Genomic DNA, 14275 nt, shown 5'->3' on the forward strand with positions numbered 1-14275 from the left:
CCATTCATCTATGCTTTCTTTTAATAGGGACAGTGATTGGCGGGCTTTTTCTTATATATTATTGCCCTTGAGCTGCTTCCTTTACTGTTAAAAAAATATCTATATCTCTCTTTCTCATTACTAGTTCATGCGGTTCCATAATCTCTCCTTTGTGAACAGTAATTGCCCTGGGAATGAATATATATACTCATGTGGTCGGGTTCTGCTCACCACCAACAAGAAAGACGTGGGTTCGCATTCCTTCCCTTCCTCTGCGCCTTCCTTGATGTACGCAGTGATAAATTTGCACGTACAAGGCCAGGCGTCTAGTAATTGCGCGTAAATATGCGGGGAGGTAAAGAAAAAACATTATTAAACATTCTACCGCGCTACCTTTTAAGTCTCCATCCTTTCTATCTTATTTTCTTGCCCTGATGTCGGCCTTTTCTTCCTCTGATTAATTCGCACTTGGGTGAATAGAGAGTTCGCAAAAAAAAGGAGCGTTGGTGATCATTAGACCGCACTGCCACTATTGAATTCGACTGTTTTTGCTCCTCTCCGCGTCTGGCCGCCCGCTGTATAATTATTAAGTCACTGATGGTTAGATACGTACCCTTTTATTTTTGTACTCAACCTTGTCATTTGCTCTCCTACACTTTTCACCTCCTAACCCATACACTTACTAAGATAACGTCTCCCTCTGTCTCTCCCTCTCTTTCACTCGTCCTTGTCATAAGCTCTCCTACACTTTTCACCTCCTAACCCACACACTTACTAAGATAACGCCTGCCTCTCTCTCTCCCTCTCCTTCTCTTAATCTCTTTCTTCTTCTTTTTCACTCGTCCATATCATTAGCTCTCCTTCCCTTTTCATCTCCTACCCCAATCACTTTAACACTTGCTCAGATAATGTCTCCCTGTCTCTCCCTTTCTCTCTGCTTCTCTTACTCTCTTTCTTCTCTTTCCTCACTCAACCTTGCCTTCCCTTTCCTTCTCCCTAACCTCCCTTCCTCATACCCATTCGACTTAAGGACTTACTCAGATAATGTCTCCCTCTCTCTCTCTCCCTTTCTCTCTTCATCTCTTACTCTTTCTTTCTTTTCCTTTTTCACTCGTCCTTATCATGGCTCTCCTTCCCTTTCCACCTAACTTAACTCCTTTTTTTCAACACATTCGTTCACTTCAATACTTACTTCGATAACGTCTTCCTCCCTCTCTCTCCCTTTCTCCCTCTCCTTCTCTTACCTTCTCATCCCCCTTCTCCTTTTTCACTTACCCTTGCCTTCCCTTTCCTCCTCCCTAACCTCCCTTCTCCTAAGCAATTCACAAACTAAAACGCTCATGTAATGTCTCCCTCTCTCTTCTTCTTCTCCTTCGCTTACTTTCTCTTTAACCTTTTCCTTTCTCAATCAACCTTGCCTAAACCCTCCTTTCCTTTCCACCTCCCTAACCTCCCTCATCGTCACTCATTCACCAACTTAGCGTCTCCCTCTCTCTTTCTCTCTCTCTCTCTGTCTCTCTCCATTTCTTTCTCTTACTCTCTCTCTCTCCCTCGCCTTTCCCTCTGTACCTTATACCTCATCCCTCCCTAACCTTCCTTCTTTTAACCCATTCATTTCCCTTCTTCTTCCTTCCTCTCCTTCTCTTACCCTCTCTTCCCTCTCACCCACACAGGAGGAGGAAGTCGAGGGCTCAGGGACGGTGTCTGTCACGGCTTCCAGAACTGAGATAACCCCCAAAGAGGAGCAAGACGGGGGGATACTGACGTGTTCCGCCCACACTCCGCCTTTCCAGCACATCACGACTTCAGTTCGCCTCGTTGTGTTGTGTGAGTGTTACCTTTTGCCTGGTGTGTTTGAAGGGGTTGGTAGATAGATCAGATGTTCCTCCACCATACAACTGTGCACTCCTAGGTCGGTATTGTAAGACTCTTTCCCTTCTCACATCAGTTATTTCTAAAGGTCAAAGAGGGGGTCAGTCGGGTTCTAATGAGTGTTTCTTATGGTTCACGGTACAGAAGAAGGGTCAAACTACCACCAGGGTCTTCAAACTACTCCTGGAAAGGCCCACAACTCCTACGAAAGCCTTGTCAAATATGTGTTCTTGGGCGGCGAAATAGCTTATAATAGGATCCCTAATGTCTTTCCTTTTCCCCCACCTGTACCTTCACCACTAACCCACTTCCTCTTCTTACTATACCCTTGATAATAATAATAATAATAATGATAATATGTCCATTGATACACATAAACACCGAAAGAAATCTAACGTATGAGACAGAAGGTTATGTTATACCTTTTATACGTGAGGTGGGCTTGTGAGGGTGTTAAGTTGGTGGGGTCTCGCTATAGGTAGGTTGACTCATACACATAAACACCTGAGAAATCTAACGTAAGAGTAACTAAATAAACTCATTGAAGCCGTAATACAAATCCAAACAGAGAAAGAGAGACGGTAATGGAGTGAGTTAAGCGAAGTATATGAAAGGGAAGATAAATAACAAAAGAAAGAGAGAAAGAGAAGATGGGATGAAAGTGATAAAGAAAACCATGGAGTATAAAAAGAGACTAGTTATCTATTGCCGTCATCTTATACTTCTTTGCTTTCCTTTTCCTTCTCTTCCATCTCAATCTCTTCCTTATCATCGTTCTTCTCCTATTCTTCCTCCTCCTCCTTTTTGTCCCCATATCCTTCCCTCCACCATCGTTCTCCTCCTCCTCTTCTTCATTCTCCTCCTCTTTGTCCCAGTATCCTTTCCTCCTTTACCCTCTGCTTACTACAGACACACAAACAAAGAAACAAAAATGCAAACATTCAAACATCCACATTTTCTCGTCAAATTATCTTACATGAAAACAAGAAGATAGTGGTGGGCCGAGTGGCCTAAGACTACCCACATGCTGGCCTGAAGACCACCCATCAACCTGGGCTCTAGATAACCTTTCCAAAGAGAGGCTCAAAGATGAGTTCCGGGGGACAGCATGAACCAACACAAGATGGCGCCACTATAAACACTCGCCTGCGCCAGAACGGGCTAGGCCGACCATCAGGCCCCACCGGAAAAAAAGCATACCGGCGCAATAGGCCGCGACGTAAAAAAAAAAAAAAAAAAGTATTTCTAAGCTACTTTACTACTTTGAAAACAACTATTTCTTTTCCCTAAATCCAGTTATCTGTTAAACTCTGACCGTTTCTCTCTTCTTCCATTCATCCGCCTCAAATACTGACTATATCACTAATTAGAAACATACTAAATACCGCTCACCTTACCATATGCATACTAAGTGGCTATTAAACTCCTTAACAGAGCCATATGAAGATTACGGTCCTTCAATAATTAGTACTTCCTTACCTCCCATCCATTCTAATGAAGCTGTAGTGGAAGAGTTAATTAGTCTTGTTTACACCACACCTGCTCCTGTGTTACCTGAGCCTGGGCCGAACAGAGAATGTAATCAGTGTTTAAGTCCCCTTTGTACCTTTGATTAAGTTTCTGGTTACCTTTAATTAGCACCTGAATTATATGAGAGAGAGAGAGAGAGAGAGAGAGAGAGAGAGAGAGAGAGAGAGAGAGAGAGAGAGAGAGAGAGAGAGAGAGAGAGAGAGAGAGAGAGAGAGAGATTTTTTTCTGGGCGGACTATTATGTGGTCTTTTTGTGTTTACCTTTGAGCTGTTTACTATAAAAAAAGGCAGACCGACCGACCGACCGACACACAGACAGAGCAGGTAATAAAAAGCGTAAACAGAGCAGACATGAAGAAAAGGAATGAAGAAATATGAAACCTTTAAAAAAATTTACCTGTACTCACCTACAATAATTATTAGTCCTTACCGTCACTGATACCTCGTAAGTCATCACCTTCATATACCTTGATTACACCTGTCTTACACCTGTCTTTTACCTGCTAACACCTGTCTCACCTACTTACCCCTGGCTTTCACCTACTAACACCTGTCTTTCACCTGCTAACCCCTATCTTTCACTTACTAACCCCTGTCTTTCTCCTACTTACAGATCCCCCGCGAGTCAGGATCCGACACGGCCTCAACCTACCAAAGGAAATCAAGGAGGGTGACGACTTCTTGTTCTACTGCGAAGTCACCGCGAACCCAAAAGTGGAGGAGGTGACCTGGACGCTGAATGTAAGTATGTATGGCTCGTGTGTGTGTGTGTGTGTGTGTGTGTGTGTGTGTGTGTGTGTGTGTGTGTGTGTGTGAGACCCCCTTCTTGTTTCATTTCAGGTTTTTTCCGCTAACTTCGCCCGTCTTAGTTTACAACCACAGTAAAAAATAAAATAAAAAATCCATTCATCTGGGCCTCCTACTGCGACTTTTTATACGGCTTTTTATGAGTGCTCTCCGCTGCCGCTGAGCCGTACAAAGAGGAGATGAATGTAGGTTAACTGTTGCTCAAAGGAAGGCTGTCGGGCAGGAACGAAGCGTAGAGTGAAGCTTATGACGAGTGAGTAGTAGAGAGATGAGATGACATGAACGGACAGAGACGAAGCGTTGACACACATGGAGAATAATTGATGAGATGGATAACTTGTTTATTAATTAGAGCAGACATTGAGAAGGTGATAAATCAGTATTTCAATCATCTTTTTTTTCTGGCCTCTGTCTATGTGTCTTATTGGTAGGAGCAGCATGGTGTGTGTGTGTGTGTGTGTGTGTGTGTGTGTGTGTGTGTGTGTGTGTGTGTGTTCACCTTTTCTGCGGACAAGTTGTACTCCCTGACCTCACGCAGAAAAAAAAAATGCTATATTTACAAACAGGTTTTGATATGTGTGTGTGGGGAGGAGAAGGACGGGGGGAGGGGGGGGGGTTGTGGATTGGTGGGTTGGGTTGATATTATAGTGATGCTGGTAATGCTTCGGTCTCCTTCTTTCTTCACCTTCCCTTCTCTACCTCTTCCCTTTTTTTCTGTCTTTATTCCTTTGTTAACATATTCCCTCTCTCCTCCTTACCCTCTCGCCTCCTCCTCCTCCTCGTCTCTCCTTCCCCTACAACAGTCCCTTTTTTTATCACTCCTCTCTTATCAACTTTCCTCTCCTTCCTTTCTTCCTCTCCTAACTTAATCATCTTTCTCAATCACTCCTCTCTACTAATCATCTTTCCTCTCCTTCCTTCCTTCCTCTCTTAATCATCTTTCTTAATTACTCTTCTCTTAATCATCTTTCCTCTCCTTCCTTCCTTCCTTCCTTTCTTAATCATCTTTCTTAATTACTCTTCTCTTAATCATCTTTCCTCTCCTTCCTTCCTTCCTCTCTTAATCATCTTTCTTAATTACTCTTCTCTTAATCATCTTTCTTCTCCTTCCTTCCTTCCATCCTCTCTTAAACGTCTTTCCTCTCCTTTTATTTTTTCACTCCTCTCTTAATCGTCTTTCCTATCCCTTTTTCCACCCTTCCCTTCCACCTTCTGCATCAACACACTTTCTCTCCCTCCTTCTCTATCCTCTCGCATCTAACTTATCTCTCCCTTTCCTACCACATCCTCTCATTTATTCTCCCTTCTAATCACCTTCCCTTTCCTTTTTCCATCCTTTCTTTCATTCTTCACCATTCCACGCACACACGTTCTCTCTCCCTCCTTTACCCAATCGCCTTCTCATCTCTTCCTTTCCTACCACATCTACTCATTTATTCTCCCTTCTAATCACCTTCCCTTTCCTTTTTCCATCCTTTCTTTCCTTCTTCATCATTCCTCGCACACACATTCCCTCTCCCTCCTTTACCCAATCGCCTTCTCATGTCTTCCTTTCCTGCCGTATCACCATATCTTCACCTTCTCCTAATTACCTTTCTTTTCTTTTTAGTTTACCCTTCCTTTTCACCTCCTCCACCCTTCCTCACCCCCTTTCTACCCTATCACACACATACTTCATTCCCTTCGTCAGCCCCTCAACCTCCCGTCTTCTTCTCTTCCTCCAACACAAGGGCGAGACGGTGCAGAACGACCCGAGTCAGGGGATCGACGCGCATGGCTTGGAGTTGTATCTTGAAGGGGTGAGCAGGTCGTCCTCGGGGGAGTATCGATGCTCTGCCAAGAACTCCGAGGGCGAGGCTGTCTCCGAGCCGTACTATCTCAAAGTCAGAGGTAAGTAAGAGATTGCAGAAAGGGTACAGGAGAAGGGAGGGGAAGGGAAGGGAAGGGAAGGGAAGGAACCGTACCTATGCTAACCATATACCTAATTAAACTTTACCTAACTTCACCAAACTAACCCAAACCAAAACTAATCTTGCCTAACTGAGCCTACCCTTGCCCAACCTTACCTAATACAAACTTGCTTGATCTAACCTTCATGCCTGCGACCTTACCCTTACCCAACCTTACCTAACGCCTTACCCTACTCAAAGCAAACTCACTTCATCTAACCTTCATTACTCTGAGCCTTACCTACCCCAACCTTATCTGCCTCGCTTGATCTAACCTTCATGCCTGCGACCTTACCCTTACCCAACCTTACCTAACGCCTTACCCTACTCAAAGCAAACTCACTTCATCTAACCTTCCTTACTCTGAGCCTTACCTACCCCAACCTTACCTGCCTCGCTTGATCTAACCTTCATGCCTGCGAACCTAACCTTACCCAGCCTCACCTAACGCCTTACCCTACTCAAAGCAAACTCACTTCATCTAACCTTCATTACTCTGAGCCTTACCTACCCCAACCTTATCTGCCTCGCTTGATCTAACCTTCATGCCTGCGAACTTAACCTTACCCAACCTTACCTAACGCCTTACCCTACTCAAAGCAAACTCACTGGAGCTAACCTTCATTACTCTGAGCCTTACCTACCCCAACCTTATCTGCCTCGCTTGATCTTACCTTCATGCCAGTGATCCTAACCTTACCCAGCCTTACCTCTTACCCTACTCAATGCAAACTCACTCAATCTCACTCTCATGTCTCCAGTTCACCTCAGCTACACCCCAAAACCTGTTCCTTGCACCCTCCCCAGGCAAGCCAGAAGCCGTGACCTCGTGCAGCGTGGCCACAAGCTCGCCCTCGGAGGCTAAGACAGTGACGATGGAGGTGCGCTGTGTTGCCAAGGCCGACGGGGACCTCTCCAAGATCTTTTACTTGAAGGTGAAGCGAAAGGGACAGCAGAAGGCGGAGAAGGGACAGCACCGCCAAGTGAAGCCTGTGTTTACTGTTAAGGGGTGAGTATGTGTTGGTTATAGTAGTAGTAGTAGTAATAGTAGTGGTAGTAGGTGGTAGGTAGTAGGGAAGAGGAACAGGAGGATGATGACAAGGATGAATGTGAGATGGAGGAGATTGATTAGAAGGGAAAAGAACGATAATGAACAGGAGAACGAATAGGAAAACTGGGAACAAGGAAAGGACATTGGGACGAAGAGGAGGAGAAGGAAGAGAAGGAGGACATCGAAGTAGAAGAGAAGGAAGAGGAAAAGGGCAAGAACGGGGACAAAGAGGGGAAAGAACAGGAGAACAAACGGAACAAAGGAAGGGCATGGAAACGAGGAGAAGGAAGAGAAGGAGGAGGAGGACGATAATAGGTAGGAGATCGAAGTAGAAGAAAAGGAATAAAAGGATGAGAACGAGGATTAAGAGAGGCAATAGGGAAACAAACGGGGCAAAGAAAAGACATTGGTTACTCTTTACTTTTATCTTTTATAGGAGGGGCGAGTAGCGGGCTTTTTTTTTGTACTCTTTTTGTTGCCCTTGAGCCGTGTCCTCTGATGTAAATAAATAAATAAATAAATAAATAAACATTCGGTATTTTCTTCCTCTTTTCCAGGTTGAAGCCGGGAGACTACGACCTGATCGTCACAGCAACTAACGACCTCGGCAACAGTCCACCTTACACTTTCACCCACACCATCCACGACCCTACATCCCTTCCACCACCCTCTACCTCTACCTCTGCCTCTCCCCCCTCATCCTCTTCCTCGGACTCTGCCTTTGAATCCGCCTCCAATTTATCCTCACAGTCCAACTCATCTCCTTCCTCCTCCTCTTCTCCGTCTTCTGCCTCAGCCTCCGCCTCAGTCTCCGTCTCACCCAGCGTCACCAACTCCGTCTCCGTCACCGCCTACACCACCGCCACCGCCACCTCAGCCGCAGCATCCATCTCACCCACGCCTTCCCTCTTCTCCTTCTCCCTCTCAACATCCTTCTCCTCTCCAATGCTTCCAGAGTCCACAGATTCCTTCGATTTCAAAGCCCCGTCTCTCCGCTCCTCCTCGTCCTCCTCCTCCTCCACCTCCTCCTTCCCCGCATCTTCCCCCCCTGTGCGCTCCCCCTGGAAAAACCCCTGGGCTGTGGTGATCCTGGTTATTGTGGCACTAACGGCAGCGGGTCAGGTTGGGTGTCTCATTCCTCAGCTTCTCGGCACCTTCTTCGTCATCAAGTTGGACCAGCCGCCACCTCGTCGACGCCGGCCAGCCTCTCCTCGCTTTGTGCGCCGCAGAAATAACAGTGCAAATAGTACGTCTTCCTAGCCTTGACCTGCCTTGGTGTCTGTCTGTTTGGCTGGATGCTTGTCTGACTGTCTGGTTGGTTTGCTGTCCTGTCTGTATGGCTCTCTAACTGACTGGCTGGGGGTTTTGTCTGTATGGCTCTCTAACTGACTGTCTGGCTGGCTGAGGGTTTTGTCTGTGGTTCTCAGTCTGTCCGGTTGGCTGGCTGTCTTGTTTGTCTGTCTGTCTGCTTGGATGCTTGGCTGTGTGGGTGCCTTGTCTGTCTTCCCTGTCTGTCTGGGTGAATATCCGTCTGTCTGTCTCTCTTTCTTCTTCCAAGTCGGTTTGTATTTGTGTGTATATATGATTTTTCTATTGTGTATATTTGTGTATATATATATATTTTTTGATCTGTTTGCTTTGTGTCTGTTCTGCGTTTGTCTGTTTGCTTCCCTGCCCGTCTGCTTGTCTGCCTTTTTGCTTGTCTGTCTGTCTGTCTATCTGTTTGTCTGTGTTTTTGTCTGTCTATCTAATTGAGTTTTATGTCTGGTCTATTTTCACTGTTGTCTGCACTTCACTATATTTATTTTCTGTTTCCGTGTATATTTTTGTATACTGATTTATCCTCCTGTTTCATCCTATATATCTCTTTATGTGTGTAGCGGTGGTTAAGAGGTTGGCATTACCTGTAGCATGGGCGCCAATGAGCAATGCCTTCATCCATCTTAACCACCCGCTACCGTACTGTAAATAAGTGTATATACTGAGCTGTCATTCCATTCATCCGTCTTCTTATGCAAAGGCCTATTTACACTTTTATATATATTCAATTATCTACCTCTCTCTATCAAATATTAAGTTAGCCTGTCAATCAACCATCTGTAAATCTATAATGCTAATCTATCGAAATCTACCTTTCTATACTTATCTAATATCTGTTTGTCCTAATTTTTTTCTTTTTTTCTTTTATTCAGTGTTTCTGTTATTTCTTTCTCCACCGAAGTATAGATCTAACTACCTTTCTATCAACACTAAACAATATACAACCTTCTCGTTTTTCTTCCTGCAACACACTCCAGTATACAAGGCGAAGCTGATAAAGAGAAAGAGAGATTAAGCATGTGTGTGTGTGTGTGTGTGTGTGTGTGTGCGTGTGTGTGTGTTTACAGTTCCCATAGGAGAGTTAGCGTATAGCCCCAAGACAGCAAAGCACCTCGCATGGCCACCCTCCCTTCAATCCTCACCCCCGAGCCTCTTCCAGGGGAGCTCATCAGGGTCCACCGCATGTCGGAGCCGCCGCTGCAGCTGCCAACCATCACCATCTCCCCCCCGCCGGCGTCCGCCCCCGTCACGCCCGTCTGCAGCAGGAAGGTAGGAGGGAGGCGCTTGGGCTGAGTTTTGTCGCTCTTGTGTGTGTTTGAGGGCGCCCGTGCAAGGCCTAATGAGTTGTGTGATGTGTTGTTTCATGCTTCTTAAATGCCTCAATGTTTTTCTTTTCAGATTTTCTTGCTTTAGGTTCCATTTTGATCAGCAGACTTCTGTATAACTTACCTTTATGATATTTTTTTGTGCTAGGAGGGAATTATGACATCAGTATTTACTTAAAGACTGCAAGGAAGCTGCAGTAATACATAGTAATCATACATACTACTTTTTGTTCTAAGGGAGGTCCTCACCCACAGATGTATCCAACCTCTTCTCAGTCTAGGCCTTTCTGTCTTATACCAGTTACATGTCTAGTCACCCTTCCTCACTTACACACTCTGCTATCTGTGCCACAATGTTCGTGTTTCTTCGTCACCCGCGGCGAGCGTCGGTGCCTGAGTCGCGCCCCGCTGAGTTGTGGTGTCTCCGTCCACAGGGAAGCATTTCTCTGGAGGTCCCTGAGACGCCGAACTTCCTCAACACGCGGCGGGCCCCTCACGCCTCCGTGGACTCCATGGAGCTGAGTTCGCTGTGCCCGTCCCTCAACATGGAGCCGCTGGACACCTACTCGCTCCAGGACGAGTCTGTGCTGATCGAGCCGCCGCGGAATGGCTCGGTGCCGCTAGTTCGTCCCCAGAACGGTTGTACGCTCACACCCAAGCTCACCACGACCACGCCCAACACGCCCTTCCTGAACAACAACTTCCAGGACGCCTTCCTGCAGTACAACTTCATAGAGAAAGATACCCTTCGACGCGAACTGAAGCGTCCTCGCTCACGCCCCACGTCCCCCAACTTCCTGCTGCCCGGCACGGCGGCGGTGATGGGGCGCCGCTACCTGCAGACGTGACGGATGGGGCTGCGGGGGCTCCGATGCGGCGCCTCGTTCTGTCTGCCGTAACGTCCCTTGAGGCATGAAGGAGCACAAGGCATCACTCAAAGCCATGTTGGGATGTTCTCGTCAGGCGCCCCGTGGACTTCAGTGAAAGACCCGTTTGTACATATAAGTGACTGAACATTTAAAGTCAGCTTTGCAAATAGCTGTGTGAGTGTGTGAAGTGCGAGCGTATGTTTCGCGTTTGGTGCATACCTGAGCGTTTATACTCAAAGGCAAAAGTGAAACCAGACTGAGGAACACAATATCAGTGCCCAAAAAAAGTGGACTTAATCTTATATAAACGTGTGAACCTCTTTTTTTTTTACCGCGAAACAGGACTCGCGCTCTGTCTAATGTGCCATGAGAGACTTTACCTGCCTGGAAACGTTGCCTGTCTGGCCGGCTGGGGAGAGGCGGGGCGAGGGAGAGGAGGTGAGGCTGTGAAGTGTGTCAGATGGGGTGCAGTTGACCGGTGTTGAACCATGCTTTAACGACTGTGTATATAGACTATTGTCACTCGCCTCATGGACACTCTCGGCTCGGCCCTTGGACTGACTAGTTGGATTTCGTCTCCGTCTCCGTCATCGTCCTTTGCTGTCTTTCCTTTCCTCTGCGTCCACATCACATCACACCAGGTCATCCTTCTTCACACTCCATATTCACTCCTCCTCCTCCTCCTCCTTCTCCTCCTCTTCCCCATCGTCCTTTTCCTCCTCTTCGGCCACACTACATCAAACCTTTATCCTACATTCCACATCTGCCCTCGCCTCCTCCTCCTTCTCCTCCTCTTCCCCATCCTCCTTTTCTCCTCTTCGGCCACACCACATCAGACCTTCATCCTACACTCAACATCTTCCTTCGCCTCCTTTTTCTCCTCCTCTTCCTCCTCCTCATTTTCTTCCTCTTCATTCAACTATTACCCAACTATTCCTGACTCTATTACCTACCTATTCTATTCTACTGGTCAACCTTCAATCGGTCAGTCATCCGGTCAGTCAGTCAGCCAGTCAGTCAGTCATGTTGTCTCCTAATGGGGCAGAGTGCTTTACGATGTTATGATAGATGTTGTACAGTCCAGATTTTTTATATACTGCAACTTATATATGTGTACAGAGATATAGATTTGCATACGTTACAACACATTCTTTACTAAAACATAGAGTGAGTAAAGATGATATTCTCTAATGGTGTGTTATTTTACCTGGTTTGTTTGTGGTATTGACGGGGAAAGGTAAGTGTGTGTGTGTGTGAGAGAGAGAGAGAGAGAGAGAGAGAGAGAGTTGTCCAAATTATTCAAAAGCAAGCATATGGTGAAAGTTTTGCTCTCACACACACACACACACACACGCACACAAGGAGAGTTTCAAGCAGGCTACCACATCCTAATATTGCTTCCCTCAGACGTGATTGGACTCGTCGCACTGTGCTCTCTCTCTCTCTCTCTCTCTCTCTCTCTCTCTCTCTCTTGCACCCTCACTTTTTACCTCCAAACCCTCCCCTTAACCCTTAATCAAAATCTCTTGCCTCAAACTTGATCTTGATGTGTGATAATCAACCCACAGTAAGACCGGGTAACAGGTTCATTATACTCATATTAGCTACACTTTTCCCTCCTCCATGTCCCCTGTTCTCCTCCTCCTCCCCTTTCCTCCCCTTGTCTTCCTCTACCATTACATATTATAGTCACACCTTAAATTGATATCGTTTTCTAATCCCTTTTTTTTTGGAGGGGGGGGCAGCTTTGGTTTTTGTCTCCTTATTTTTAGTTTTCCTTTCCTCTCCTCCTCGTCTTCCTCTTCATTATTTCGTAGTAGTCACACTTCCACTTAACACCCTCTTCTAACCTTCCCTTTTTACAGCTTTACTTTCTTTGGCAGTGGTGGTTTTTATCTTCACGTCCTTTACCCTTTTCCTCCCTCCATTAACACACACGTAATGGGTACAAAACCTCAAAGTCAAACAGTAAGTCCACTATCACCACCATTTTTTCCTCACCCTTTTTTATGTTCTCCCTCCCCGCCTCCCTCCTCCGCCTCCCTACACACATCCCACACCTTCGCACACTGATTACCTGTGTTCTGGGTGCATAGTGGGGGTTAGCCAGGCCCCCAAAAGCGTTCTTCTCTCACATCAACTAATTTCAAAGGCCAAAAATGATATCAATAGGATTCTTATGAGAGTTTTTAAGATTCATGGTGCAGAGGATGGGTCAGACTACCACCAGGGTCATCAAACTATCCCTGGAAATACCTAAGACTCATACGAAAGTCTTGTCAAATGTGTGAGCCTGAGCTATGAAATGTTTAATAATACTTTCAAAAAAAAAAAAAAAAATCAGTTTTTTTTTGTTTTTTTTTTGCAGAGGTGCAGAGAGATCATCAGACCTACACCAGGGTCATTAAACTACCCCTGGAAATACCTAAGATTCATACGAAAGCCTTGTCAAATGTGTGAGCTTGAGCGAAGAGATGTTTAATAATACTTTCAAATGCCAAAAAATGGTATCAATCGGATTTTTATGAAAGTTTTTAAGGTTCTTGGTACAGTGGGAGGGTCAATCTACCACCAGGGTCATTAACTACACCTGGAAATACCTAAGACTCAAACGAATGCCTTGTCAAATATTAGAGCTTGGGCGAGGAAAGGTTTAATAGAGTGACCCCTAAAATGGAGGCGATAACTGCAGGTGGGTTGCATAACACACCTCGGGGTTGTGCGTAGGGCGTGCAGTGTAGACCCAGTTATGTAGAGTGAGATGTATGTTTTCACGGCTTTTTGTCATCGTCGTCCTCATCGTCATCGTCAGTAATTACCGAGGACAATTGCGGTCAAATTCGTTCTTCTCGTTTTCTTTGTCTTCTCTTACGTAACGAGCCTGCAGGAAAGGTGAAGGACTGGGCAAAGAATGTAAAAAAGAAGATAAAAAAGCATGTTGCGTCACCCCAACCCTCCATAGCAAAGAAAGGAGGGTAGAAAAAAGGATGATTGTCTTGGAGTGAAATATTCTGTGACTCTTCAGATAGCTTAGCAACGCCTCTTGATCATCTTGCCGCTGGATCAAGAACGAGACAAACAGAAGAACAGCGTGTCAGACTTGAAAAGAAATACATGATCTGCTCTTTACCTGTCTGAAAGCTGTCTGCTCTAAGAATCACCATAGTTTTTTTTAAGAGCTAATGAAGAATGAAGGTTAAAAAAGATATATACGATGTTGCCTCACCCGAACCTCCATAGAAATTAGGAAGATAGATGGAAGGCAGATATTTCATGACCTTTCAAATAGCCTAGCAAATACTCCTTGACATTAGCTAAAGGGGTAAAAGGCATAGTAGACTGTTTAATAAAGGTGTGTCACTCAAACTCCAATAGCAAAGAGAGAAATAAAGGAAAATATGAAGAAAGATGGGTGCGAAATATTTAATGACTTCACAAATAGCCTAGCAAATTCTGGAGATTTTAATATTGACTAAAGAAAAAAAAAAGATAGCATAGCAGACTGTTTAATATAGAAATCTGGCTTTTTACGTGTCTGAATCTTCCCTGCACTTAGAATCACATTAGTTTTCAA

The 14275-nt window shown here is 45.4% G+C and overlaps 1 protein-coding gene across 2 annotated transcripts in view; it reads left to right on the forward strand.

Annotated features, from left to right (window-relative positions):
- Window positions 1-11892, forward strand: part of LOC126997594 (pneumococcal serine-rich repeat protein-like) — a 75390-nt gene extending 63498 nt beyond the window's left edge. The window contains exons 6-12 of one of the 2 annotated variants that reach the window (XM_050858768.1): window positions 1653-1806; window positions 3994-4121; window positions 5918-6077; window positions 6944-7145; window positions 7745-8433; window positions 9667-9776; window positions 10267-11892. In XM_050858768.1, the coding sequence (XP_050714725.1) occupies window positions 1653-1806; window positions 3994-4121; window positions 5918-6077; window positions 6944-7145; window positions 7745-8433; window positions 9667-9776; window positions 10267-10680 (1857 nt within the window). In that variant the 3' untranslated portion in view covers window positions 10681-11892. The remainder of the gene's footprint in view (window positions 1-1652; window positions 1807-3993; window positions 4122-5917; window positions 6078-6943; window positions 7146-7744; window positions 8434-9666; window positions 9777-10266) is intronic. The other variant, XM_050858769.1, reaches the window with a different exon arrangement.
- The last annotated feature ends 2383 nt before the right edge of the window (window positions 11893-14275 follow it).

The sequence above is a fragment of the Eriocheir sinensis genome, chromosome 12 (assembly GCF_024679095.1).
Source record: "Eriocheir sinensis breed Jianghai 21 chromosome 12, ASM2467909v1, whole genome shotgun sequence".
In the NCBI taxonomy this organism is placed as follows: domain Eukaryota; kingdom Metazoa; phylum Arthropoda; class Malacostraca; order Decapoda; family Varunidae; genus Eriocheir; species Eriocheir sinensis.